This window comes from Brachyistius frenatus, unplaced genomic scaffold, assembly GCF_029030835.1.
Source record: "Brachyistius frenatus isolate BFR_SWC_R1_liver_20210118 unplaced genomic scaffold, ASM2903083v1 Contig_143, whole genome shotgun sequence".
In the NCBI taxonomy this organism is placed as follows: domain Eukaryota; kingdom Metazoa; phylum Chordata; class Actinopteri; family Embiotocidae; genus Brachyistius; species Brachyistius frenatus.
In genome coordinates this window covers 237,768-265,540 of record NW_027210742.1, presented here as the reverse complement: position 1 = coordinate 265,540, position 27,773 = coordinate 237,768, and the positions used below count along the sequence as shown (strand labels likewise).

The window sequence follows — 27,773 nt, the reverse complement described above, 5'->3', positions numbered from 1 at the left end:
AGGATGGACAAACTGATCACTGTCACCTACGGTAACCTGCACAAGATCAGAGGGGAGGTTAGTAGCTGTAACACCGTGTCTTACAGAAGGCCCCCCCCCCCCAAAAAAAAAAACCCCACATTTTATAGTGTGTTCCTCTAAGGATGTTTTGAAAACTTCGTTTTTAAAATGACAGCAGGAAAATGACTTTAATATTTGTTATATCATGCCCCTGACAAAAATAGTGCCTTTATAACTATTTATATCCAGAGGAGCATGAATCATTATAGGGATTTAACTTATTTCCTCCAAACCCATACATTCATGACTAATCAATTACAAAAAAATAAACTTGTGTGACAGTTTGCAGCTGCAGAATAAGAAAGAAAGAGACTCTACAATCTCTATAAAGCTTTAGAATCCCTCGATCACGACGGGTTGTCTCACGTTTGAAGCCCGTAATTGTTCACGTACAAACAGCCCTGTCAGCATTAAATTCTCCTGCTCAGACCTCACCGACTGTGTCACGCATGCTCTTATTCGCAGCCAATCTTTATATAAACCCACACAATTTCATTTTGAATTATAGTGGAGATTTCAGTTTCCGAAGATGTGAAATATGTTAGAATACTTTCACAACTTTTAAAAAGCCTCACAGTGGAAATTTTTTTTCCCCAGTATTGTTCCTGAGTTACTTGGACTAAATGTTCTTTTTTTGTTGTTTTGGTTGTTACTTGGTGTGGTAGCTGGGATCTTCGTTCAGCTGCAGTTACATCATCAGCACCTGAATTACACACGTTTCCTGTGTGCGCTCTCTGCTCAAGTATGGAGTGCATGGGGAAATCGTAAATGTACACATACCAGTGGTCACAAAAACACGTTTGTTTTTCATAGAGGTTGTTCCGTTCTCCTGACTCCGTGTACGTCACTATGCTGCGCCCTTTTTTTTTTTTTTGCATGCAGCATAAACAGTCTCTGAACTGTGTGATCACTCCTTGTACAGCAATAAATAAGGTGCTTTGGAGACAGGAAGAACACTATTTATATTTAAGACCTGCAGCAAGGGATTATCCTGAGTGATTTAAGGTATAAAATGGGTCTCCAGTGTTTTACGACACATGATTTAGTCTCACAAAGGTTAACATAACTTTAATAATTCAAATTGAAAATAGTTACCAGATGAATTCAACTCTGATTATCCACAGGAGTTTGTCATTAGTTTACAAAGTACTCGTGTTCAGTTTGTTTTCCAACATGTTCTTGTTGTTAATCAGTATCATTATAACGATCAATTCTTATCAGCTGCTCTCAGTCTTTTCCCTTGCGCGTGGTTTAGTAGGTGTTCACTGTTTACTTCCGCGTGGGTTGGATGGAGCGCGAGGGCTACATGCGACCCACGGAGTTGTCAATGGCGGCGGGCACACCCAGCGCGCGGATCCGCCACAGAGCAGATTTAACTTCTGTTTATTTAAATTCAGAAATTGTGCCGTGTATCAATTAAAACGACAAAACGTTTTAATAACTTGTTGTTAACGGGATTCATGTTTGTCAGCACGTGCAGCTCGTGTCGCTGTGATTAAAAACGACAAATTATTTCATCTATTTTCTGGCAGAAATCCAGTGAAAATGTTTGACATAATGCAAAAGAACACGTGACGTAACTGGACACAAGAAACCGGGTTCCTATGAAGAGGAGCGGGGAGGCCCCACTTCTGTCCTGCGGACAGGAGGACATCCCCCCCCCCCCCCCCTTCCCCTTACCGGGAACATCACATTCGGCACGTCTCACACTCTTCTCACACTCACTCAGCCTCCACTGCAAAGCAGCCGCAGCATGACCGGAAGTAGGTGAGCGCTCTTTCAAGATAAAAGACGATTGTCGCTCGAAGGTGGATGACAATTTGTGAGAATCTGGGGTTTAAGTAGATAATTAATAAAAATCCCAAATGTATTTCATCGGTAAAAGTTCACGTTCAACTGTTTCAAGTTAAATCCTAAAATATGTAATTTTGTATTGGCAAGGAACAAATGTAAAACAAAAATACTTTAAAAATTAAAAAAAAAAAATTATATTATTAAGAATTATTAAGGTTTCTCTGTATAATATTGTAAAGTCTTGCTGTAAGGACTTTAATGTGTTAAGTGCCATGAAATAACCTATGTTGTGATTTGGCGCTTATATAAATAAAGTTGAATTGAATTAATTATTTAGGAAACACAACTTCAAAAATTACATCATTCAACGTTTCAATAAAACTGACAAGTGTGGCTAAAGTTTACACTGGAGAAACTTGAATCAGATTTTTTTTTGTTATATTTTAACTTGGTCAATATTTGGTTTTCAATGTATTAATCGTTATGAGTGCAGTGTTAAATAGAATACATGTGAAAAAAGACTTATGGCAGTTACTTTAGTCATTTTTTTTAAAAGAAATAATTCAAAATAATGCTTTGTGTCACCATGGTTCCTGCAAAAGACTTTCCCCTTGGGGATTAATAAAGTATCTATCTATCTATCTATCTATCTATCTATCTATCTATCTATCTATCTATCTATCTATCTAATGCTTATTTATTGATTTATTTTCTTCTGTTCTCCCTAGCGTCCTAAATATAGAATTCATTAATTAGAAAGTTAATTTTTGCAGCTTAACAAATTTGCACACTTTTACTAGGGACATGTTTTATATTATTATTTATATGTAGATTTTTTGTAACGAAGATAGGGGAGAGAGGTGGCATACTATGCAAGAAAGCAATGGGCAACTTGTCTCAGCTCAGTAAGACATTTATTGTGAAATTAATAACCGGAAGTGTGCTTTTGCATGCTCGCTGACTTGGCGGTGCTGCAGCCTTAATAAGAGCTCGGTGATAACGTGAGTACAGGCACTCAGATTAACTGAACTCTGTCATGTTATCGAATTTCAGCGAGTGAGTTCAGCCGTCAACCAAACCGTCACTGACAGCTGAAGACTTTTCTTTGGTCACTCGTGAAATCAACAGTTTTGATCTGTAAGAACTTTCAGCCCGCGACTCCCTCAGTTTCAGCCTGAATTTATTCCCAAATTGCCACCATCTGTAAAATGCCTTTTATTGAGCACCGAGCCGACGCGGACCTGGAGCGCTTGGCTCTGGAGCGGGTCGTCCCGGCCCTGCTGTCCTGTGGGTTCTGTTACGTGGACGGACTCCTCGGGGAGCTGGCCGGGGGCGCCGTGCTGGATCAGGTGCAGGAGATGCACCGCTCCGGAGCCCTGCAGGACGGCCGGCTGGCCGGCTCCGTCCCCGGCATCCACCGGAGGAGCATCCGCGGGGACAAGATCGCCTGGGTGACCGGGTCGGAGCGCGGCTGCGAGGCGATCAGCTTCCTGCTCAACTTAATCGACAAGCTGATCTCCGTGTGCGCGAGCCGGCTCGCGAGCAAGGCGATCCGGGAGAGGTCCAAGGTAATAGCATCAAATCTGGAAATCCAGAATATTATGACGAAAAAATAACTAATTCTTGCAGAAAGTTGGCTAGAGATTTTACGCACGTGGATTTTTAATGACCTTTAAACCAACTAAAGTTAATAATAATCTTTACCTTTCTTCAAATTGCAGGGTCCAAATTACACAGAACCTAACCCGCTTATTTGCAGACATGAGACAAACAAATGCTGACTTTGTGATTACAACCAAAAAAAAAAAAAAAAAAAAAGGATATAAAAGTACCCTTAAGGTGAAGTTGTTTGACTTTATGCAGCAAGACTCGATGGGTAAAGTAGATTGACGTCAGTCTGATAATCCGCTTTCACTGTGATGGATGGATTCACCAAAGACCAGCAAAAAAATATTAAATAAATTATTATTATTAATTAAGGACTGCTTGAGAGGTCGGTCTTACAGTCCTGAGAAAAGCCTTAGTCGGACAAAATAATCACATCACTCAGGTGATGTTGCTCAGGGGTGTATAAGGCCTTTACATCATATGCCTGAAAAAATAGGAATACTTTAATATCTACTACCTTATGTTATGCAAAAGACTCTTTAATTACATTCACTACATCAGATATTTTACCTCTTTTTTTCTTTGTTTATGTAATGCGAAGGTGGACAGTTCACCTCTAAAAAAAAAAAATGTATATATATATATGTATGTATGTATATATATATAATAGCGTTTTTCCAGTTTGCCTCATTTTGTTTTCACTGTCAACAAGCTCAAGCTCAAGTTTAAAATATACTTTATTCATCCAAAACTCTACAGTTACACAATAAATAAATGAGTGAAATAACAGCACCGACACTGAGAACACACGACTTAAACCGGCAGCAGACGTCGTACGTGACAAAACGTAAACCAGCAAGGATCCTTTCAGCTTTAAAAAGTACATCCTGTTTGTTTACGTTAGTTGCTGAGAGCATTTGGTGATATTAAAGTTGTGCTGCGGTTTGGAGTCTTGGATTAGCAGTCCAGTGACCCGCTCTGGGCCTGGAGCCAACGCTTTAGAAACCATAACGCGCGCTTCAGGAAGGGGCAGGAAATTTACTGGAGCAGTTCAGGTCCTCCGGGCGTCCGCCGCGCGCACCCGTGTTGATTAATCGTACTGGCGGACGAGCTGATGGTGTGTGGAGGGTTCAATACAGAGAAGACAAATCTGTACTTTTAACAGGAATGCAGAACTGTTCCTGAGAAAAACACCTGCTGGAATTGGAGATTATTTTTTTTTTTAGACTATAAATCCCTACTGTGTTCTGAAGAATATTTATATTCTGAGTTTGAGTTTCAGGTCCATGTTGACATACCAAACGTTCACGCGCCGATGGTCATAAAAACGCGTGTAACTCGGGTGCTGATGTTGATCAAGAGACGTTACTTAAAAGTATTCACTCGGTGCACATCATGGTGTTGCACACGCATGCTGTTGGTCCGCTTCGTATTTATTGGCAAAAAAAACCCAACAATATTAGCATCGGTCTGAACTCGGGTTTTCACGATGCTAACTTAAAACCTAATTCTGACCTTAACCTTAAATCTTAATCCTCAAACAGCCTTTTGAGAACATCTTCCAAATCGACGACGAGCAAAATGTCTCTCCAGAAATGTCCACACGAGAACATTATTCCTCAGAAAGAGAGACACACACACACACACACACACACACACACACACAAATACACCCACTCCTGTCCATGTGCGAGTGTGTGTGTATAAAGTCACACAGACGTCGCAGTGGACATTCTCACGTATACACGCACACACTCTCCCACTTATTCAATTAGTCACTCCCTCGCTCCTCCTTAGCGCACGGCAGTGCTCGCTCGCCCACGGACACACCCACTTACAGTATCATCACAAAAGCACACGCGCATATTCCCAGCATGTCCTCCCAATCCTCACATGTACAGTAAAGCCTTATCGCATCGCTGTGTGTATAAACAGATAGAACTTCACATGAAAATAGGTCAGCTGAGTTACAATAGGATCACACACACACACACACACACACACACACACATACACACACAGGTAGTGGAGATAATGCAGGAGAATGAACTATGCAAAGATCAGCAGGATAAGAAGCTTTTGTCTTCATACAGGAACATACACAAAATTTGCAGACTGTGGATGAGAACTGTTTTTTTTCTAGTTCTGCATAAAACAAACAAAACCTTCTCAGCAAAACTAAAACGGGTAACATGATGGTGCTGATAGTAAAACGTTGTTTACGTTGGTTTCTTTTGTCAAATTCAAAACTTATCAGATGTTAAATGTTATTCAAACACAAGCAAACTGCCCGAGGTTTGTTTAAAAAAAAACAAAAAAAAAAACAACAACTTTAAAAGTAGACGTGTCTGACCAGATTTTAAACTCTCAGTCCGTCACTTTTTATAACTCGTAATATTAAATCCTCGAGGGCACCAACAACTACACATGTCACTGTAAAACGTTTGTAGCCATCTGAAGTTTGCGTGTTTGTGTTCTCCTCCAATAAAAATGTAATTCAAAAGAAATTTTTCAGACAATATATGAGAAAAATCCTGTAATTCCAGATTGTTATTTGCTGATAAAGCTGACTGCAGGTCAGTTTGTGCTCATTTGGACTTGTTTTTGCTCGTCTTGCGTTTCTTTTGACCAGTTCAGTCTCCGTCGTGTTTTAATTGACAGTCACTTCATATTGAAGGCTCTGGTCCTCTGGTCTGTTCAGTAATCCGTTCATTGGTGAAGGTAATTTGATGAAGTATTAACATTGGGGGTTAGTGTTACACACAGCTGTGTGGTGCTGCCAGAATTATGATTTGAAATGTCAAATCAGTTCTTGAGTGAAAGAATAACTGTCGGCCTCGGTGTCTGCTTTTTACTCTTTGACCTGTTAGTAGACACTGATTTGCGCTCCGAGCTGCATCAAATCATCTCAAATTAAATCGGGTGAACTCTGCAGGAAGTCTGGTGCTGGACCGAAGCTGCAGACAGACTGCAGCCTCACGATCCACACGTAGCTCTGTCATTAAACCGTCAGCCGGCTGGAAACGTGCCAAACAACTGCACAGACCTCCGCGTGCTCCCCCCCCACCCCCCCCCTCTCTCCCCATTCTCCTCCCCTCACCGCTACACGGATGAGATAAAGCTGAAATTCGACACGGCTCTCGCAGGCGTTTTGTTTTGAGTCCTTTATTCCCCCCCCCCCCCCCCCCGACAGTGTATCGTTTCCTCCCCGCCCCGCCTCCTCCTTTATTTCCTACACACTTTTTTTTGAACTCCACAGGACCTCAGCCGTACGACGACGACGATGATGATGATGATGAAGAAGTGTGTGTTTGTGGAGGTGGCATGTAAACAAACTTGCATGCTTTTCAAACTGTTCTTTGCTGCTTCCTCCTCAGCGCTGACCGCCTGTGGTGTCGACGGCAGGTCAGCCGCGGTTTATCAACGCTTGGGGGGGGGGGGGGGTCGGGGGCTCGGCTCTGAAGTGTCTCGCACGCACACCCATGGGGGGCACGACTCCCCCGACCCCTTCACGATAAGAGCTGTAAAAGAGTGACTTTCACGTTGAAGGTTCCCCTTGTGTGCGTGCGTGTGCGTGTGCGTGTGTGTGTGTGTGAACCCAGACGTCCGTGAAGTTACTGGAGGTGTTCAGGGTCCCATCTATTTATTTAGGAGTTAATCTACGCGGTGCCCTTCCTGTATAAAGTGGCGTGTTTGTTGATGATCGTAAAGAGGAGGAAGTGAACAGGATGGGAGACTGAATGGCGTGTGCAAGTCTTCTCCGCCTGCTTTTGTTTCACAGTAAGAGGTGTTTCACCATAAAAGCTCTACAGAGGAAAGAGGATGTCGTGAGGTTGTCGGCGGTGCTGCCGACATCAGTAAAGTCATAAATAGGTTGTGGTTATGGAGTTTTCTCTTTAAAAAGGGTCAATGAGCAAATCAAAGTGATGCCCAAATTGTTGGTCGGTTTTCCTGCAGCACAGTTGCACACAAAAATTGAGGACTCATATTTAGCTGCTGTTGTTTAGTTTTTTTTTTCTCCTTAAAAGTAGTCAAAGCTACAATAAAACAGCCTCTGGTTGATAAAATGAATATACAGTGAACCCTCGTTTTTCGCGGGGGTTACGTTCCAAATAGAAACCGTGATAGGCGAAATCCGTGAAGTAGTAACCTTTATTTTACAATTGAAATAGATAGAACTGGACATTAAATATATCTACGTTACATATAGTCGTAATGTGATTTCAATGCACGGTGCAAATCCGTGAAGCAGCGAGACCGTGAAAGGTGAACCGCGTTATAGCGAGGGTTCACTGTATACAGAAATACTAAATGCCTCCGTTTTGAACCTGTGAAATGAGCAGCAGGGAATCAGCTGTTTGTGGAAGCTGCTTTTTGTTTTTGGTGGAAGGAAATCCACAGTTTGAGCTTTTGTTGACAGTCTCATGTCCGATAATCGTGTGCCGCTCTTGGCTCACCACACGCTTCCCCCTCCGGTCGAAAGGTCGCAGCGCTACAGGGAAGGGACACAGGCGGGGAACCTCCCTCCAACCCCCCAACTCCCCTCCACCCCCTCACACACACGCGCGCACACACACACAAACATACACTCCTCCGCCCCGTTTGGAAAAAGTTTCCAGTTTACTAAAGTCGTAAATTCATTCTCTGTATGATTCAAGTTCTCATCTTAGAAGCTAAATTGTTCATGTTTCTGACAGTTAATTAAAGAGACTGAGACTTTATAACCTTTAAAACTGAAATCTTTAAAAAAAAAAAAAATTATTATTTTTAATGTTAACATTATTCATGGCATTTTTGCAGAATAATTTTCTGTCAATCAGCTGAACATTGTCGTCGTTTCAGCTCGGCTTGTACATTTTGATGGATAGTTGAATTCGCAACTAAACAAAATCTTATATAATCTCTTGTACAATATTCACCTGTTTAATATCATGGTAAAGATGTATAAGGAGGCATAAAAACAAAAGTACAAGCACCTCAAAGCACTTCAGTAAATGTACTTTTTGTCTTAATATTGTTTTTATTTACTTGGTGTCCTGTTGGTTTGCTGTTGTGTGCTTCGAAGCAGCCGTGTCCACACACACACACACACACACACACACACACACACACACACACACACACACACACACACACACACACACACACACACACACACACGTACGTACGTGTAAAGTGTCTTTTGTTGGAGGTGTGACCCTGATGTTTAATCAAACGTCTCTCTCTCTCTCTCTCTCTCTCTCTGTGACTTTAGGCGATGGTGGCGTGTTACCCGGGAAACGGGGCGGGTTACGTCAAACACGTGGACAACCCCAACACTGACGGACGCTGCATCACTTGCATCTACTACCTCAACAAGAATTGGAACGCCAAGGTGTGTTTCACCTCGCGCTGTCCTCTGTTTGACCTTTGACTTGTTTTTCATTTTTAATTTTCATTAATAAGAGATCATGTCAGGTGGTGAGACTTTGAATAAATCGTGATGTTTATGACTTTGATGGTTTTGTAAAAGCCATTGTGATGATATTGATATGAAATGTGTGACATCACCTTGACTTGATGACATCAGAGGAAGCGATCAGAAACATATATCCAAATGATTTTCAGGAGTTCAAGTTTACATTTTCAGATTTAATAACAAGAACATGTGGTAATAATTGTTTTTTTTGTGTGTGTGTGTGTGTGTGTGTGTGTGTGTTGCTGTCGATCAGGAGCACGGCGGCATCCTCAGGATCTTTCCGGAGGGGAAGTCGTACGTGGCTGACATCCAGCCGCTGTTCGACCGGCTGCTCTTCTTCTGGTCTGACCGCAGGAACCCGCACGAGGTGCAGCCTTCGTACGCCACCAGGTAAAACCAACCTACCAATCAATCAATCAATCACCACTAATTAATCAAGAAGTTATCAGTTCTTCCCACCAGCTGACATCTGCCGAGCTAGTTACCTCATGATTTATCTGCTGCCTTCTATATTTATGTGAAACAACAAACCAAATAACGGATACATAACCTCATTAAGATGGATATTTTTAATTTACAGAGAGCAACGGGGAAATTCAGTAGCTAAACTTCGGCTGTGTCTCAGTTAATTAGTACACTCGCATATTGGTACACTTGAGTTGTGTGGTAATTGAATTTGGACCTCTGCGATGTTACAAGAAAACCTCTGTTTGCAGACAGTTGGCACCACCTGCTGGTGTAAATGTGAAACGACATTTTCAATTATCCAAGCATCGCACAGGGACAGTAAATACACAATAAAAGTACAAAATCAGCTCTATAAATATTTATCAATAGAAAATAAACACAACAATTAACAAAATAATAATAATAATAATTTAAAAAAAAAAGCTCAGTACAGAGTATGACAAAATATTGTCACAGTTTTTATAAATAATGCACCAGAAATATAATAATGTAAAGATACGTGTACAGAATGCAATGTACAGAATACCAACATGCTGAGATTTGTTGTTGTTTGTGTTTCAGGTACGCCATCACAGTTTGGTATTTTGACTGTGAGGAACGAGCCGAGGCCAAGAGGCGCTTCAGAGACCTGACAGGTACAAACAAACACACACAATTATTCTCTCGCATCTCATTAGTTGTCAACAAAGCCCAGACCAGCTCGCGTCAAAGCCACTCAGCTGTAGCCAACTCTGTTGTCAAAACAGTGTTGTTTTTTTTTGGCTCCAGCAGACTGTCTTTGCTTTTTAGTCGGCACATGCAGAAAAATATACATTATAATCAGACTTAATTCAGCTTCATACAATGATGATCAGTGTTTATATCCCGTGACTGAAATTTCTCTTCTGTGTTTCAGCGTCGATGGGGCAGCAGGGCAGCAGCTCCAGCTGTCCGTGAGGAGACGTCGCCGCCTGGTGGTTGACCTCCAAACTGCAGGAGAGATTCCTGCTGGAAAAGCTGAAAGTAAAGAAAGAAGTTTGAGTCTGTCCGGAACTCCAGAGGGGTCGAGGTGCTTTCCACTCTTCAACTGATGAACTCGCGTTCTCCAGTTGCTCCAGAGACCGACCTGCCTGCGCTGCTGCCGAAACCTGAGCAACGACGAGTTCGGGTGATGAGCCGCTGCTCTGGAGTTTCCTCGCTTCTCGCCATGTTTATGCTGATTTTTACTGAGACAGCGGGAAAGCAGCGGCCTGCTCATTTTTATTTTCCGAGCTTCGACTTCAGCTCACTCCAAATGAGCAAAAGAAGAGAGCTCGAGGGAAACTTTGAGGTTGACAGAGAGACGTGATTCTTTTAGACGTGTGACTAGTGTTTAGGGTGGTGTTCACGAGCCTTAAGAAGGCGGCACACACACACACACACACACACACACACACACACACACACACACACACACACACACACACACACACACACACACACACACACACACACACACACACCGAGAGATGTTTACAATTAGATATCTGAATATCCACCAACTAACGAGGGCTGGATCAGAAACAAGTGATTTCACAGTACCTAATTGTTAATTCTGCTCTGCAATTTGAACTCAGTTGTGATGGAATGATTTAAAAGGAAGTAAATTACAATTCCACACAAATTGGATAAATTAACTGTTGAATTATTGATGAATTGTGTTACATGAAAGGGACTGGCATCACTGTGATCTGATTATTGCGGAAGACAAAACAAAAGAAGAAAACGTGGTCATGATAAATATAAGTTAAACTTCTGACTTAATACATACAAATTATTAGAAAAAGTTTGACCTTTGACTTTTCTTTGAATCCTGACTAACTTTTCTTCCTGTATTTAATCGTCCATGTTTTTTTTTTGCTCTTAAAACTCCAAAATGGCCACGATCTATCCTCCACAGTTGGAGAAGGACAAATAGGAGACTGATTCCACTGACGCAGCAGATTTGACGGGCAGCATGTGAAGCTCCTGTCAAAGCGAGTGTGCGTATGAGAGGATGAATTATTGATGCTCCATTCAAACGGCTCTTCAGAGACGTTATTGAGCTCGAGTCGCTGTCCTGAAACAATGACACTCGCTGGCAACGTACACAACCTTTAAAAGTGATGTGTCATTTGGACTGCAGCCTGACCGGGACGACGAGACTCAGTCTTGTAAATTTTGAAACGTTCTTGAAACTGTCAGGTGATGTTTACAGATGTATTGAATACACGCTCTTCGTTCAAAAGAATTTGGTTTCTTGAGTGTTTTTTTGCATGTCGTCTGAAATATGATCAAAAAGTCACACTACAGCATGTCGTCTGAAATATGATCAAAAAGTCATACTATGGCATGTCGTCCGAAATATGATCAAAAAGTCATACTATAGCATGTCGTCCGAAATATGATCAAAAAGTCAAACTATAGCATGTCGTCCAAAATATGATCAAAAAGTCATACTATAGCATGTCGTCCAAAATATGATCAAAAAGTCATACTATAGCATGTCGTCTAAAATATGATCAAAAAGTCATACTATAGCATGTCGTCCGAAATATGATCAAAAAGTCATACTATAGCATGTCGTCTAAAATATGATCAAAAAGTCATACTATAGCATGTCGTCCGAAATATGATCAAAAAGTCATACTATAGCATGTCGTCTAAAATATGATCAAAAAGTCATACTATAGCATGTCGTCCAAAATATGATCAAAAAGTCATACTATAGCATGTCGTCTAAAATATGATCAAAAAGTCATACTATAGCATGTCGTCCGAAATATGATCAAAAAGTCATACTATAGCATGTCGTCTAAAATATGATCAAAAAGTCATACTATAGCATGTCGTCCGAAATATGAAAAAAAGTCATACTATAGCATGTCGTCCGAAATATGATCAAAAAGTCATACTATACTATGGCATGTCGTCCGAAATATGATCAAAAAGTCACACTATAGCATGTCGTCTGAAATATGATCAAAAAGTCATACTATAGCATGTCGTCCGAAATATGATCAAAAAGTCACACTATAGCATGTCGTCTAAAATATGATCAAAAAGTAATACTATAGCATGTCGTCCGAAATATGATCAAAAAGTCACACTATAGCATGTCGTCCGAAATATGATCAAAAAGTCATACTATAGCATGTCGTCCGAAATATGATCAAAAAGTCACACTATAGCATGTCGTCTGAAATATGATCAAAAAGTCATACTATAGCATGTCGTCCGAAATATGATCAAAAAGTCACACTATAGCATGTCGTCTAAAATATGATCAAAAAGTCATACTACTATAGCATGTGACTCTAAAATATGATCAAAAAGTCATACTATAGCATGTCGTCTAAAATATGATCAAAAAGTCATACTATAGCATGTCGTCTAAAATATGATCAAAAAGTCCCACTATGGCATGTCGTCCGAAATATGATCAAAAAGTCACACTATAGCATGTCGTCAAATATGATCAAAAAGTCAACTACAGCATATGATGTCCATAATATGATGACTATAGGATTTCAATTCCCACCTGTCCATAATGTTTTCCAAAACATTACATTCAATTTAGTCCAAATGTAAAACATGCAATTCTCCACCCACAAAGTTCCAGGCCTATCGAGCCCAGAGACTCCTTATTGTGAGATGACAACGCTGGCTTGGATCTGCAGCATTTTTCATCCTTTATTGCATGCTTGTCCGACTTATATGAGTTTTAAACATGGTATGGAAAAGTGGACAACGGTGCAGTGGTTGGTATTGTTGCCAGTCAGAGGGTTCCACGTTCGAGACTCGGCCTGGACCATTTTGCTGGCTGCACTGCATGCTTGACTGAGTTGTATGACTTTTAAACATGTTATTGAAGAGCAATCAGCGGTGCAGTGGTTGGCGTTGTTGCCTTCCAGTCAGAAGGTGCCCGGTTCAAGACTCACCCTGGAAAAGATGACATGCACATCTTAGATGAAAAGCCACGTCAAGGGCAAGAATAGAACCTGGACCCTTCTGACTGGGAGGCAACAATCCTAACCACTGCACCACCAGAATGCCTTCCATAAAATGTTTAAACGTCATATAAGATATGTAAGTCAGACAAGCATGCAATAAAGGCAGCACAATTTTGCAATTGCTAGAGTTGTCATTTCACAATCAGGAATCGATAGAGGGCTTGGAACTCTGTCTGTGGAGGATTGCGTGTTCTTGCTTGGAGTGTGACTTTGTCACATTTACGACTACATGCATGATTACGTGCATGACATGATGGACTACATGCATGATAACATGCATAAGTTAGTCGTCCATATTTTGGACGACATATTTTACTTTTAGGTTATTAGTTATGCAGGAACATGCAAATTCCACATAGAAAGTCCCAGGTGGGTATCAAATCACGGACCTTTAGACTTTGAGACGACAACGCTGACAACTGCACTATTGTGTTGCCTGCCAAAATTTCAACGGAAGTCATCCTTATAGCATGTAATCTAAAATATGATCAAAAAGTCATGCTACAGCATGTCGTCCGAAATATGAAAAAAGTCATATATAGCATGTCGTCCGAAATATGAAAGAAAAGTCACACTATAGCATGTCGTCCAAAATATGATCAAAAAGTCGTACTATAGCATGTCGTCCGAAATATGAAAGAAAAGTCACACTATAGCATGTCGTCCAAAATATGATCAAAAAGTCATATATAGCATGTCGTCCGAAATATGAAAGAAAAGTCACACTATAGCATGTCGTCCAAAATATGATCAAAAAAAATCGACCGAAATATGAAAACATTTTCATAATGGTTTACATAAATATAATATAAACTTAGTTTATATTTTGGTTGAAATTTTTTATCATATTTCACACCACATGTGTATTACATATACATTATATTTTTTTCATCACATGCTATAGTACGATATATTTTTTATTGCAACAGCAGAACATAGTTTGAGTTTGGCCTCTGGGCTCCGCACTCATCCGGAGGAGCCAATATCTTAACCCCCCCAGAGCCTGCAGGTAGATGCTGGGCTGGTGGTGGAGCTTAAATAGACCTCCAAATTTGGAGGTTATGTGTGCATGATGATTATGATGTAGAGCGGCTCAACTAGATTTGACTGCCGGAACTATCTCGCAGCCTTCGCTCCATTTAAAAGGCATTAACTTTTAAAATGATCTACAAATCCAATAGAATTTTGAATGGAGGCAAAGTTGTATTTTTTTCTTTGATATTTTTTGTTGCCTTTACATTTTTTGACATTAATTCAATTAGCAAAATGAGCTATATTTTTTAACAATTCTAAACTAAACATTTTGTTTTATAATTTTGCTTTTTCTTGATTCCTTTAATCACTTAATTCTCCCTTGTTTTGTCATCCTTATCCTGTGAAGCACTTTCTGTTGGGAAAAGTCTAAATTACCTAGAAAACACATACCAAATACATAGATGTATACCCGTCATAATATTTGGTAATATATCATTCCTGTATCTGTCCTAATAATAGTTGTCAGTCCATGAGCACACAGGGGACAAACATGAAATTAAGGTGTACATCTGAATTTTCCATTTTTTCAAGTAGCAGGTATGAAGTCTGTAAAATCTTGTCATCATTTTATTTCTAACTAATGTGACAATCAGTAAATTAGCAGAAATTCATTACAACGCAACATTTGTCCAAAAGCTGCCAAAAAGCAAGAATTACAAAAAAATAACCTTATGTTTTCAAGTGAAGATGGAACTTTTCAGACAAAAACAGGAATCATACACAGTTGACGGCGTATTTAAACTAGAAAAGAAAAGATATTTTGAGATGTTTTGAACTCACCTGTTCAGCAGCAGTTCCACTGTTGAGCCTCTGGATGTCTCTGTAGCTCCACTCTGGTAATAAAAAAAACACAACAAAAAAAACTTTCAGCTCTGTGTTGACAAATGTTTTGAAGAACAACACAGTCTGTCAAAGAAAAACCTAACACAATGTTTCAGTACACTTATGTATAAGTCTCATCTTGCATATTAATGCGCGTTTCTCTTTTCCATGTACCTGAATGTTGTGCTTCATCTAACAACGCCTGTAGATCCTCCATCCCATGTCAGTGGCAGTGAGGAGCGCTGTATACCAGAGTTCATGCAAAAAAAACAGGGCATTTAGAGGCCAAAAAATACAAAGGAAACAGATGAGAAAAAACAAAACCACAACAAGTTCAACAAAATAACACACAGGAAAGACAAAACGCTAGAGGGGCACCTGACTGGAACATACCACCTGCTCAGGTCAGCAGCACGGCAGCTGTAACGCAATGTCATTTACGACGTCTTCATTAGATATCATCATTTGCAGTACGTATGTGAGCACACATATTCATGAGTCCACCAACTTTAACATGACGTCCTTTCATGCAGAACAGCTTCACCCTCCCAACAACAACCTGGCAGAGCCCCGTCACTCACTGCTGATGACCACATGATCTGCAGTAACAACAGAGGCTCAACAAAATGGCTGATTCTCTGTAACCCCCTACTTTCTGTCTTGTACCTTGTCATCCGTTGGTTGTAGCTGCAATGCCAAGTCTTTAATAACTTAGTTGTTTTTTTTAGATAAAGTGAATTAATCAAATCATAAATCTCAACCTGTCGTTTGGTTTGTTTTTTACTTTTAGCGGTACAGATTTCCTTTCCAACGTTTGCAGTAAATCACACCTAAAAACAAACCTCTGTGAGGATCTGTAGCCACGATCATAAACAGCTACAACCTACCGATAAATAATTAATCATAGTTTGATTAAAACAAGCAGAATGAGAGATAAATTAAGGAATACACATAAGGAAGCAGCAAAATGATTTTCTCTGGCTGCATAAATTCTGTGGCAGCTTCTTGTCGGTGGTTGGTTACATTCAAATATTGAAGATGTGATGTCACAAACATTATTGCCAGGTGACAACTTAAGTCTGTAACTCTCTGGAAAAAAATAGGATGACATCTGCACGATGGAAGATCAAGCCTTGTCACGTTTGAACATTTATTTACCGGCACCATGAAAAGATGCGTTTCCATATCGGGTTAAAAATTGCAAATTGCATGCCAAATCTGTTTCGACTCACTAATCTTAATATTTTCTTTTATGCCAAAGTAACTGCGACATTTTATATTAAAAACAAAGGAATTAAAAAAATAATAATAAAAAGGCCTCATAACAAGCAGAGGTGTTCATTTACAACTCATTTCTTCTGATCTCTCGGTCTAATGACAGACAGGATCAACATCATCATCATCAGCCCGACATTCGTTAGCGCCGCGATGGTCGATTACCGTTGATGGCTTCACACTTTTAATGAAATAAGTCATTAGACGCGAAGACGTCCGCGGAGTGAGACTGAGGTCAGCTTCACCTCCTCCATCAGCAGCGAGCAGCAGGCAGGTCAAAGGTCAGAGGGGCCTCGGGCCTCTTCCTCGGTCACGCTTTCATTATTCTCTGCTCGACAAACTGAAGACTCTGAAGGGAGTTGAACACTTGGGTTGGACACAGATGACGGTTTTCGGTGCTACTGTTGTCAAGTGCAGCAGTACAGACTCCGAATCCAATGGGAAGTATTGCATGACCGTTGACGCCGCTGTTTTTATAGCAAGCTGGAGTTCTTTGGAAGGAAAGCCGAATACTGTTGCGTGCAGACACACGATTCAGTTCTCTGCTGCTGCTGACAACCCGCAGAGGTTCGGCTAAGTGATGCAACAGAAACACAACAAATATCGGCGGAGAAAGATCACAAAAACACGTGTAACTCAGGTGCTGATGTTGATCAAGTAACTCGGAATAACGAGTGATGAGAGTTATAGCTTCTACGAGCTCCATGCCCATCCCTATTCTGGCCTGTAAGAACAGTCTCTCAATTATTTGACTGCACCTTGTAAAAAGGAAGGTTTTTAGTAGATCGGATTTAGTCGATTTTGGCGCCTTACGTACACAGTAAGTTACATTTTTCACCCCCCTTCAATTGGGTCCAGTCTTAAAACCTAAAATTAACATTAGATGATACTTTGCACAAATTTCTTTCGATAGTTTTTGAAAGCAAAACTAGTTCTTAACCCTGATATCAGATAGTACATGCTGGAGTCGTGACGAGTTGTCTTCGCTCTCGTTTTTGTGCTCTGTTTTTATCCAATTATGTTGAAACCGCTCCGATTCATCTTGAAATCATTGTTCTGGTGAGTATTCGTACTATGTGCTGCAGTGAACTCAGATATCCAAGAATGCAACAGAGAACACAGCGGGAGGAGACGCGCCGGTCATATAGATAAATATTATAAATTCAATCTGAATTCTCTTTCAAGCAGCACAGACAGTCCGACTCCCTGTAGGAACATTAGAAGGACTGATTTCTCTTCAGGAACTTAAACGTCACATCGTGTCTCCGGCAGAGACGGCGTGTCTCCAAAATACTTCTACAGGTTTTTGTGATGTTTTGACTTCTGGTGCATGTTGGGAATTAGGGAGATCAGCCCCTGTGAGAGCGCAGATGAAGGAAAAAAAAAAAAAAAAAAACGGGCCGAGTTTTCATCTCTAACGCTTTGTTTCATCATCCGTCCATCACGGCCGATGATGAAAGGCCGCTCGTTATGCCTCCGGTGAACGACTGACGCTGTCGGATCTAAATTCCACATCAGACCTCCTCGCTGGAGACGGACAGCCAGAGGTTATTAGAAGGAGTTTCAGGTTCGAGCACCTCCACACACACACACACACACACACACACACACACACACACACACACACACACACACACACACACACACACACACACACACACACACGCGCGCGCGCGCTGCCTGTGATCTATGATTCATGTGCGCTCATTTAAAATAGTGTGAAATATTTAAAGTTGGCTGGTCGGCCTCAGAGGGTCGAATGACTGACCTCTCTGCTCATATTGCTGCATGGAGGAGGGGCGGAGGCGAGATGTTGCGGGCAAGAAGGGAGAGGAGGATAATAACAGGAACGAAGAGGAAGGGCGCCTTATGCGAGCATGGACGGATACGGGCGGTTTCGCGTCGCTTTAACGTTTATGTTTCTTGTTTGGAATCACGCAGCAGCACGTGTCAGACGATGCTGGGACAACTTCACCTCGTATTTTCATGACAACTGAAAGAAATACGTCGCTTGAAGACAATCTAATCTTGTTGCCAGTTTTCGAATGCCTCTTTTCATAGCTGTAGCTAGTTGGAAATTAGGAAATGTTGGAAATGATTATTGTACATTGGTTAATTGTCACCATTGTGTACAAAAAAAGAAAAGAAAAATAATACACATATGCAAGACCCAGTCTTACAGAGAATCCACCTTCCAGAACACATGGTGAGTATTTTAGTACCATGGCACCGTAATACTATTGACTACAGCGGCAGAAAGACCTCAACGGTGGCGCAAATCCCCAACCTCCCGAAAACGTGCGTTGGCATATCACACATCCCCGTCTCCAATATTTCACCGGTTCCCAATATCAGCTGATCCAACCTCTCCGATGTAGATAAACGTACCCGAGCGGCTGTCCGGTTTTAAAACGCTTTGAGTTGGGAATCCTTGCTCCGTAATACATCCTCTGATGTGATTAAGGGGACGGTCAAGGAGACACAGTGAAAGGAACAAAAAAAAAAAAAGTATATTTGTTTGTAGCAAGGTCGGTGCTACCGGGGTCTCTCCTGGACACAGATGACACGCTCAGTTGTACGTTCAGGTGTAAAATGCTTTTATTTGCCCGGCCCATACACCAATGTCCTCGTGCAACCGCTTCCTCCTCAGCCTCCTTTTCTCCCTGCTCCCCTTTATAGGGGAGAGCTCATCAGTCCACATCCAGCTCAGCTGTGCTCATTACACCTGCCGGGCACCGTTCCCTGAACCACTCCTCCCACTCTCCACCCCCTGCAGCTGAGCTAACCACACCCCGCCACCGCGTTGTTCATCATCAACTTTCTTCCATCTATCTGTCCAACCAACCTTAATTAATCTCAGACAACTACTTTCTCAAAAGGCTCCGACTGCCTTGCCAACAGATTCTGAACAGCAACTAGAAAACAAAAAGAGCGGAGGAGGAAGAGAAGAAAGTCAAGACCAAAGAAGAGGAGGAGAGGAGGACAGGAAAAACGTGCAGCTTACCGAGATATGGCAGCGTCTGCAAATTTTTGGGGCGAGGGGCGGGATGGCTGAATGTATCAAACAGAAGAAATGATGCAATCTGGTAACAAATTCGAGAGCAACTTTTATTATGAATATGGCACCTGTAAGATGGTCAAAACCGGGTTACAGAAAGACAACCATGTATGTGACATGTTCCTCTGAAAGGATGAGAACCTAGTAAACTTATAAAAGAACAGCTATAAAAATGAAGTATGTACATTTTCGGATTTGCAGCATTATTCATGGTAAATGAACTCAAAAAGATGTCTTTTGAAAATAAAAAAATAATAATAAAAAATAAGCCAGGCACTCAAAGTTAGCATCAGTTAGTCATGAGTTTTTCCCCTCTACTGCGAGGGGAGAAAAAAAGAAAACAAAAAATAGAAATGTACCATAGTTTTCTCTTTTTTAATATTTTAATTTGTTTGTATTTAGAATTTTATAACACTGTTAACATTGATAATAAGAGATTCCCTCTCTCCCGTATTTCAGCTACTTGGCACCAAGTTCCTCATAAAAGAATCTGTATAATTGTACAAGAAATAGTTAAAAACACAGACACAGTTTCTTCACAGGTAAATGAAGTGATTTTTCAATATTTGTAATTCTTAAACACTATGTATTTTTGACAGCAGCTGTGATTAAGGTTTTTAAGTTTTTAAAATCACCAGCAAAGTTTTCATTTTTCGACATAAAACACAGAAAAAACATTGAAACAGCTTGGACCGGCTGTTTGGTTTTTGTTACATGTGGGTGTATTTCCTGGTTTCTTCTGAGATATGTGCCCCCCGCCCCGCCCCGCCGCCACCCCCCTTCATCCTCTGTTCTTCACCAAACAGGGCCCTGTCGTTCATTTGTGCCCCTCCCCCGCCCCCTCCGCTTTCACGCAAAATCGCCAGAAGTAGAAAATGCTAAAATCCAAAGGAGCGTGGAAACAAAGTGCTCCTGAAACGACAAATTTAACATTCAACCACAAACGACCCACCAATCAACCGACAGATCGAGCAGCCGGAATCACATTCCCCTTATTGAACACAAAAATAATGAAACACATTGTTCAATTTCATAACCTGGGTTTGTTTTTTTGTTGTTGTTCTACACGTTAGTCGCAGTAACAAGACATTGATTCTTCACAGAAAGCACAGACGCTACAGATTGTTTTTCCTGATGTGAGGGGGGGGGGGGGGCGGGAGGGATTAGAGGCCTGGGTCAGTTTGACAATACAGACTTTATTCCTCCAACAGGCCTCCATCTCGTCCCTATTTGGGCTCGACAGACTTTTAAAAAAAAAAACACAAGAACTGCTGGACTAAAAAAATCCAAAAAAAACAAAAAACGAGGGATCGATCACGTGAAACGCATCGGACGAACTTACTAAACATGCAGTTCAGTTTTCCAAAACACCTATAAAAATAGATTTATAGTGCGAAATATTTTTTTCTTCTTTTAATTTCTTTAGAAATCTTTAAAATGGTTTTTTATTATGTGTCCTGAAAGACGACTGTGATTTTTTTTTTCTTTTTTTTTTCTCCGCCCTAGAACCACTTGTTTAACTTTGTTTGTCCTGTGAGAGAAGTTTGCGCAGGAAGTCAACAAGTTTTGGTGGGAACCAATGAAATACACCCAATGCACACAAGAAGCCCCAAGGGACTCTGGGAAAAGGTTTCACAACTGAGGCGTTTATGGTTTTTCCAGGACATAGGACATCTAAATTGCTACTTTAGGCTTTTCCCCATCATAATTTATTTCTATATTGTGTGAATATTTATTAGTTATTTAATAGTTTGTATGCAAGAGCTGGAAACTCTGATTCCCAGAATTCCTTAGTGGCAAAAACATGGCTCCATAAACCTTTGAGCTAGTTAAAGAATCTTTTCATCTCTGAGAGAAAAGACAGCGAGATAAAGAGGTTTGTATAAGACTACACAACAGCAAAAAGCAATAGCAGAGAGAAGAGAGAAGGATTAGAAAATAAAAAAGGAGATTTTTACAAAGACAAAAAGGAAGCAGCGAAAGAAAAGGTGGACTCTACAAATTTTTTTTTACTTTTTTGCAAAGGCCACCGAACACGAAATTCCACGAACCTCCACTGGTTTCACTAAGACTGCAGATAGAGGGCAACGAGGAAAGAGACGGAGAAAAACAGACAAGGAGTTGTCATCTTTGGAGATGAGGATCATCCCGTAGACCCCGCCCCCTTCTCCTTTAAGCTCCGCCTCTCTCCCCTCCCCCACACTAGAGATAGAGCACAGAGAAGACAAAGGACAAAAACAGCTACAGTAGCTCAGTATATACTGCATATAGTCAACACACACAGAGAGAGAAGTCGCCATGAAAGACTTTTTGACAGCCAGTGACACTAAACACATCGGTAACACGTTTTTACGGCTTAATCACACTGGGTAATAAGGATGACGGGATGGTGAAGACGGGGCTGTCAACTTTAAAAAGATGGACGGCGTGACAGTTTTATACCGTTTTAATTATTACTTATTCTCATCTTTTTTTTTTCTTTTTACCAAAAAAGTAGAAGAAAAAAAAAAATTACAAATGAACAAGAATCACAGTGCTTTCAAAACACCAAACTTGTGAGATTAACATTTCTTTTTTTTTGGCAACGGAGGCAAGGGAAGAAAAAGAAACCTCAAAAAAGAAGAACAACGACAAAGACAACGTTGTTTAAAGGAATGTGATTTTTTTTTCTCTTCCTCATAAAACTTCATATTCTTTTTTTCTTGTAGTTATTGGATTGATTGTTAGATAGATAGATTGATTGATTGATTGATTGATTGATTGAAAATGCATGTCTTTATTACAATCTCCTTGTTGATATGTGGTTTTTATCACAGGGTCCGGCAATGAGATGGAAGAGAGTGGATTGTTTAGGAAAATCTCGTGGAGGTGATTCTGGTTTAAGAAGAAGAGGAAGAAGAAGAAGAAGAAGAAGAAGAAGAAGAAGAAGAAGAAGGAGGAGGAGGAGGAGGAGGAGGGGGGGAGAGGAGGAGGAAAGACAAAGAAGAAGTAGCTGTCGTACAAAATCAAAACAAAACAGTGATCAAACAGGAGCCGGTCTAGGTTTTCAACATTCATTTTTAAAGTTAGCAATACTAGCTAATTAGCCTCAGTCTCACTGAGAATTAAAAGTGATCAAGTTAGAAAATACAAATAAAAACAACAACACAGTGTAGCCTAAAATTCAACTAAATCAACTCCATGTTGCAGTGCAGTGAGCTGCCCCTCGGTGGTCCAATCAGATTGGAGAGAGACATACCGAGTGAAACATGAAGACGAGTTTGCCGATTTAGAGGTTCTCGCTATATTTCTGACTTTCCTGAAGGTCAGAAAATAAAAAAACAAAACAAAAACAAAAACAAAAAAAAACCCTCCTAGCTTTAAAATCGTTCCCCCCTCCAAAGAAGAAACAACGATCAGTCTGTCAATGAGCCGTGGGTTCGTTTACAGCACCCACATCAGCCAGCTGAGTCAGGGTTACTGGACGGCCGGTAGCACCACGAATCGTGTAGAACTGACAGGTAGAAATGCTGACGAAAAGATTAAAAATCAGATAGACGGAGTAAAAGATAAGAAAGGGAACGACAGATTGAGATGGGAAGAGATGTCGATGAGGTTATGTTTGGTGTGAGACCTGTAGGTAAACTCCTGGGATAAAAGAGGAAGTAGTAACATTCGATAATTCACAGGTCGTTACCCGGCTGAAATTGCTTTTTTTTTTTTTTTTTTTCTTCTGAATGCTTGATTTGTAAGTTAAATCTGAGCTAGAATATTTTATAAAAAAAAAAAAAAAAAAAAAAAAGGAAGAAACAAAAGAAAAAAAACAAACAGCATTAATTCTCTAAACTATTCCCTCAATCGAGAAACGTCCTCAAAAACCTTTTTTCAAAAGATTATCTCTGAGACCTTTATGGGGTGCAAGAGCGCACCCTCCTCCCAGTTTAAAAAAAAAAAAAAAAAAAAACGTTCTTTTCGAGCCTTGATCACATCAAGATTACATAAGGAGGAACACCAACATAGAGTTTTCTATCTGTTACAAATCCCTGTACCGTCCTCCTTTTAAATACACACAATCAGCATCTTTATAAAGATGCAACAGAAACAAGTCAAATAATAAAAATTATCCCCGTCAGGCTCCAGTGGAGTCCGTAGGCAATATGAATTCTCTGTAGGCAAAAAAGGAATTCTTTACAATAAAGAATAGTCCGTTTTTTTGTTTTTTTTTGTTCATTTGTTCAGGAGAAAAAAGTTGCTGATCGCAAGAAACGGGAGCAAAGAGAGAGACTGAGAGAGGAGAAGAAGAGGGTGAGGAGGAGAGAGAAAAAAAAAGATAGAAAAAAAGGGGGGCGGTGGGGGGGGGGACGGGGACATGTTTGAGGGTCATTCATGTCTATTACACAAGCTCAGTAGCTCAGATTCAAAGTGCTTAGAGTACGTCTGTCATCCTTTCCTGTCCTTTCTCCCCTCTCGGAAACACAGTGCTTCACCGTGTTGATAAAAGATAGCAAGTAAATAGTCGTTTTTTGTTGTTGGTTTTTTTTTAGTTTTTTTTTTTTACTAGTGAGTAGTCTTTGACTTTGACACAGTTGTTGATTCCGGAAACACAGTAATGCGGTCGTCGATGTTTTGCGTTAATCCTCCTTCCTCTCCAGAGTTGTCTGTGTGGTGTGGATCCCGTTGCTGTACACCGGGAACGGTAGCGTCGAGAAAAGTCCCTCCGCGGTGGTAAAAACGTTGGCAGCGGTCGGCATCTGGCCTCCGAGGGCGCCGTTGCCGCCCGTCGCTGCCGGAGAGCCGACAAACGGGCCGGCGGCCGCCGCCGCCGACATGTTGAGCCGGTGGACGTGGTGGTAGAGCATCTCCATGGGCGTCTTGGGGTCCAGGCCGAATCCCGGGCCGTCGACGAAGTTCATGGCGGCGTTGGGGAGGAGGTTGCCTTGTGCCATGGCCAGAGTGACGTCTGCCGGCGCGTACCTGATGGTCCCGGTGGTGTAGACCCGCGGTGCCGTTGTGCCGGTGGGGGCCAGGGTCCCCGTGACCCGGTGGACCAGCGGCAGCACCACGTTCCCGGCCTGCAGACGCTGCAGCGCTTCGAGGTCGCCGGAGTACAGCAGTGACGAGGACGAGGTCGACGAGGACGACGAGGAGGACGAGGAAGAAGAGGAGGCGGTGGGAGTGCCTTGCTGCTTGTCCCGTGGGGACGCGGAGAGCGGCGGGGACAAGGGGTCGGCGGAGGAGGCGCTGGGAGGAGGAGCTAAACTCACGGCGCTGGAGGCAGAGGACGGAGCCGAGCTTCCGTTGTAAGGAGGCTTCCTCACTCCTCCCGCTCCTCCCTCGGTTCCCGGAGGGGTGAGGACGGAGTCGGGAATGGCTACCTGGAGCGAGCCTCCCTGTGGCGACGGGAAGGTCTCGTGACTCCCCGGAGCTGCCGGCTTGGAGGTCATGCTGTACGGAGACTCGTTTCTCGATATCTCTCGGTTCGGAGGGTAGTTCCAGATGCTGCTGTCGTTGTCAAAGTTGATCGGTTCCGCCATCTCTGTCTTGATCTTTAGGACCGAAGATGTTGCACCAGCACTGTTGGGGGAGCCAGAGGAGGCGAGGAGGTGAGCGGAGGTGGCGGATGAGGCCTGGGAGGGGTTGCCTAGCGGGGCAGTATCTCCTATCGCTACGGGGCTCGGCGTGGTCGAGGACAGACGAAGCCTCCTGCTTCGGGATCCGTCCCATTTCTGCACTTTCCTCCTCTTTCGCCTCTTCTGGATTTTGCTTCCAGAATTGGCACTTTCGCAATCTTGCCCACCTCCGTCCTCCTCCACCTCCTCGTCATCGTCCTCCTCCTCTTCGTCCTCTTCCGACGAAGACGTTTGTGAGTTGTGCAGTTGTACTTCTTCCGCCTCTCCATAGTGCTCTACTTTAATATGAAGGCCACCCAGATTACCGAGTCCACTGATGGCACCCAGTCCCCCTAACCCTCCTAGTCCTGCTAACCTTCCCAACCTGCCTCCACCAACCCCTCCTCCTCCTCCATCACCTCCCCCTCCTCCCCTGGCCTCCTCCTGCTCCTCCCCTTCTCCATCTGAAGGTTCCAGACTGTCATCGCTGTCCTGGCTCTCAGGGTTACTCGAGCTGTCTCCTTCTTCCTGACGCTTCATTTCCTGTTCCGAGGAGCAATGCGATTGGCCGGGTTGCTGCTGGCGTTTGCTGTCTGTCTCCGGGTCCTCGCTATGTTCTGCTTGGTGTCCCGGCTTACCCTCGGACTTGGCGTTCTCATTGTCTGTTGAGAAAAAGAGAGTTAAGTTGTTTAAAATGCACAGGAAAAAACTCAAATATAAACATTCTAAAGATAAATCTCAGATCTGAAAAGTGTGTTTTAGAAGAACCCGGAAAGTAACTCTTTCATTCATTCACTGATATATTAATGTCTGATAACCCTGTGGACTATAGTGACCCAACCATAGCTACGCTTTAGCAATGTGGCTTTAGAAATGGCAGTGAGAGTTGGTTGGTCGGTTGTTCTAGCGACTGCAGGTTGGTAAATATTTATTTGATTGACATTTGATTTTGTACAGATTTTCAAGGTACCCAGAGGATGAACCTCTTCAACAAGACCCTGACTTTTTCCTTAAGTCTCACCATGAGGTTGACGTATGCAGTTGAGACTGAAATTCATGTACTCGCCAGGATTACTTAAAAACTTCTGGTAATTCTCTGACTTCTCCATCATAAGCTCAAAACTTCGATCTGTCTGGTACTTTTCTTTATGACCAAATATCTGCAAATCGAAGACATCCCCGGGAGCAGCATCTTTCATTTGTCTTTCGTGCCAATTAGCAAGATTTACCATGCTAACACGCTAAACTAGGATGGTGGACATCGTAAACCTTATAACGGCTAAAGACCAGTATTTTAGTATTATCATCGTGAGCATGCTAATGTTAACATTTAGCGTATCCTGGCTGTTCTCTCTTAGTTTGGGAAAACAATTTAACCTAAACTTACAGAAAAATAACTTGACTCTAAATTGAACTAATACAAGAATCTTGCTCCTTTTAACTCTAATTACAACAGTGCAAAATGGTTGGACGGAATAGACGCCACGGTGGTTATTTAGCTTGAGGTGTTCGTCCCCAGTCTAAAATCGAAAGCCTTTCGTCTTCTGGGAATGTGGGAAGAAATTTGTGTGTTAGGATTTCTCGTGTGCAAGTGAAAATTTGGTCCTGATGTTAGGCCTCCAGATCAGTGTCCATTTGGATTTATTGTCTTGGAAACAAGATACAAGACTTCGTGGCAGACCATCCACGGATGACATATTTCAGTTGGAACCGAAGTGAAGGACTGACTGACCGCGTATTTCCGTATGGGAATACCTGAAAACTCAGGTGTTGCTCTTTTCATTTTTCCGGACAGGTTTTCTGTGTTTTTTTTTTTTTTTTTTTTTTTGTGTGCTGTGGATCCTCCGATGTGTGTTCAGTATCTGTAGCTGCTGCTGTTCAGGCATGTTGGCTCTGTCCAGTCCATTACACACACAACACACACACACACACACACACACACACACACACACACACACACACACACACACACACACACACACACACACACACACACACACACACACACACACACACACACACACACACACACTTTAAACTCTGCCAGCGCACACTGAGGCCAGCGGCTGCCCAGCTGGCAGCGCTCGGACTCCCTAATGGCACCCAAAATGTTGACTCAATTGCTTTGTCTGGGGGGGAAAACCTTGTATCTCCATTAAGTGTGCTTCACAAGCAAAATTGATTTATTGTCAGGCTGAAAAATCGAAAACGAACCGGTAGTTTCGAGAGTTTCCCCGGGCCAGGGAGGATTTGGGTTTGTTTTATTGACCACCTTTATAAAATACCACGCATCAGGATTTGTCAGGTATAAAATGCAGTATGGTATTTTCATCAAATCTTATCAAGATGGGGACATACATTTCAATATGTACAAACTGAAATGCTGCTCGCTTATTTTGGGCTTGGACTTGTGAGAGAAAGCCTTGATTACCAGCTGGAAATGTGGAGTTTGACAGATAAAAAGCAGTGATTTTCAGGTTGCGTTTTTGAGGGATTTTGGCCTGGTGTTTTATTCTGATGTGCAAAAGTCCCTCAATCCCCCCCTCTCCCACCGCCATTTTTATGCGAAAGCAAAAAAGGAGACTAAATGCTCCACG

The 27,773-nt window shown here is 41.9% G+C and overlaps 2 protein-coding genes across 2 annotated transcripts in view; one reads left to right on the top strand and one right to left on the bottom strand.

Annotated features, from left to right (window-relative positions):
• The first annotated feature begins 2,740 nt into the window (after positions 1–2,740).
• egln3 (egl-9 family hypoxia-inducible factor 3) lies at positions 2,741–11,636 on the top strand. The gene is made up of 5 exons (XM_069715496.1): positions 2,741–3,422; positions 8,717–8,836; positions 9,174–9,310; positions 9,950–10,023; positions 10,284–11,636. The coding sequence occupies exons 1-5, from the start codon at positions 3,063–3,065 to the stop codon at positions 10,322–10,324; spliced, it is 732 nt and encodes a 243-aa protein (XP_069571597.1). The 5' UTR covers positions 2,741–3,062; the 3' UTR covers positions 10,325–11,636.
• Positions 11,637–19,617: 7,981 nt separating this feature from the next.
• Positions 19,618–27,773, bottom strand: part of LOC138630879 (neuronal PAS domain-containing protein 3) — a gene marked incomplete at its 5' end in the record, with an annotated part of 199,183 nt that continues 191,027 nt past the window's right edge. The window contains one exon of the mRNA XM_069715504.1: positions 19,618–25,838. Within this exon, the coding sequence (XP_069571605.1) occupies positions 24,199–25,838 (1,640 nt within the window). The remainder of the gene's footprint in view (positions 25,839–27,773) is intronic.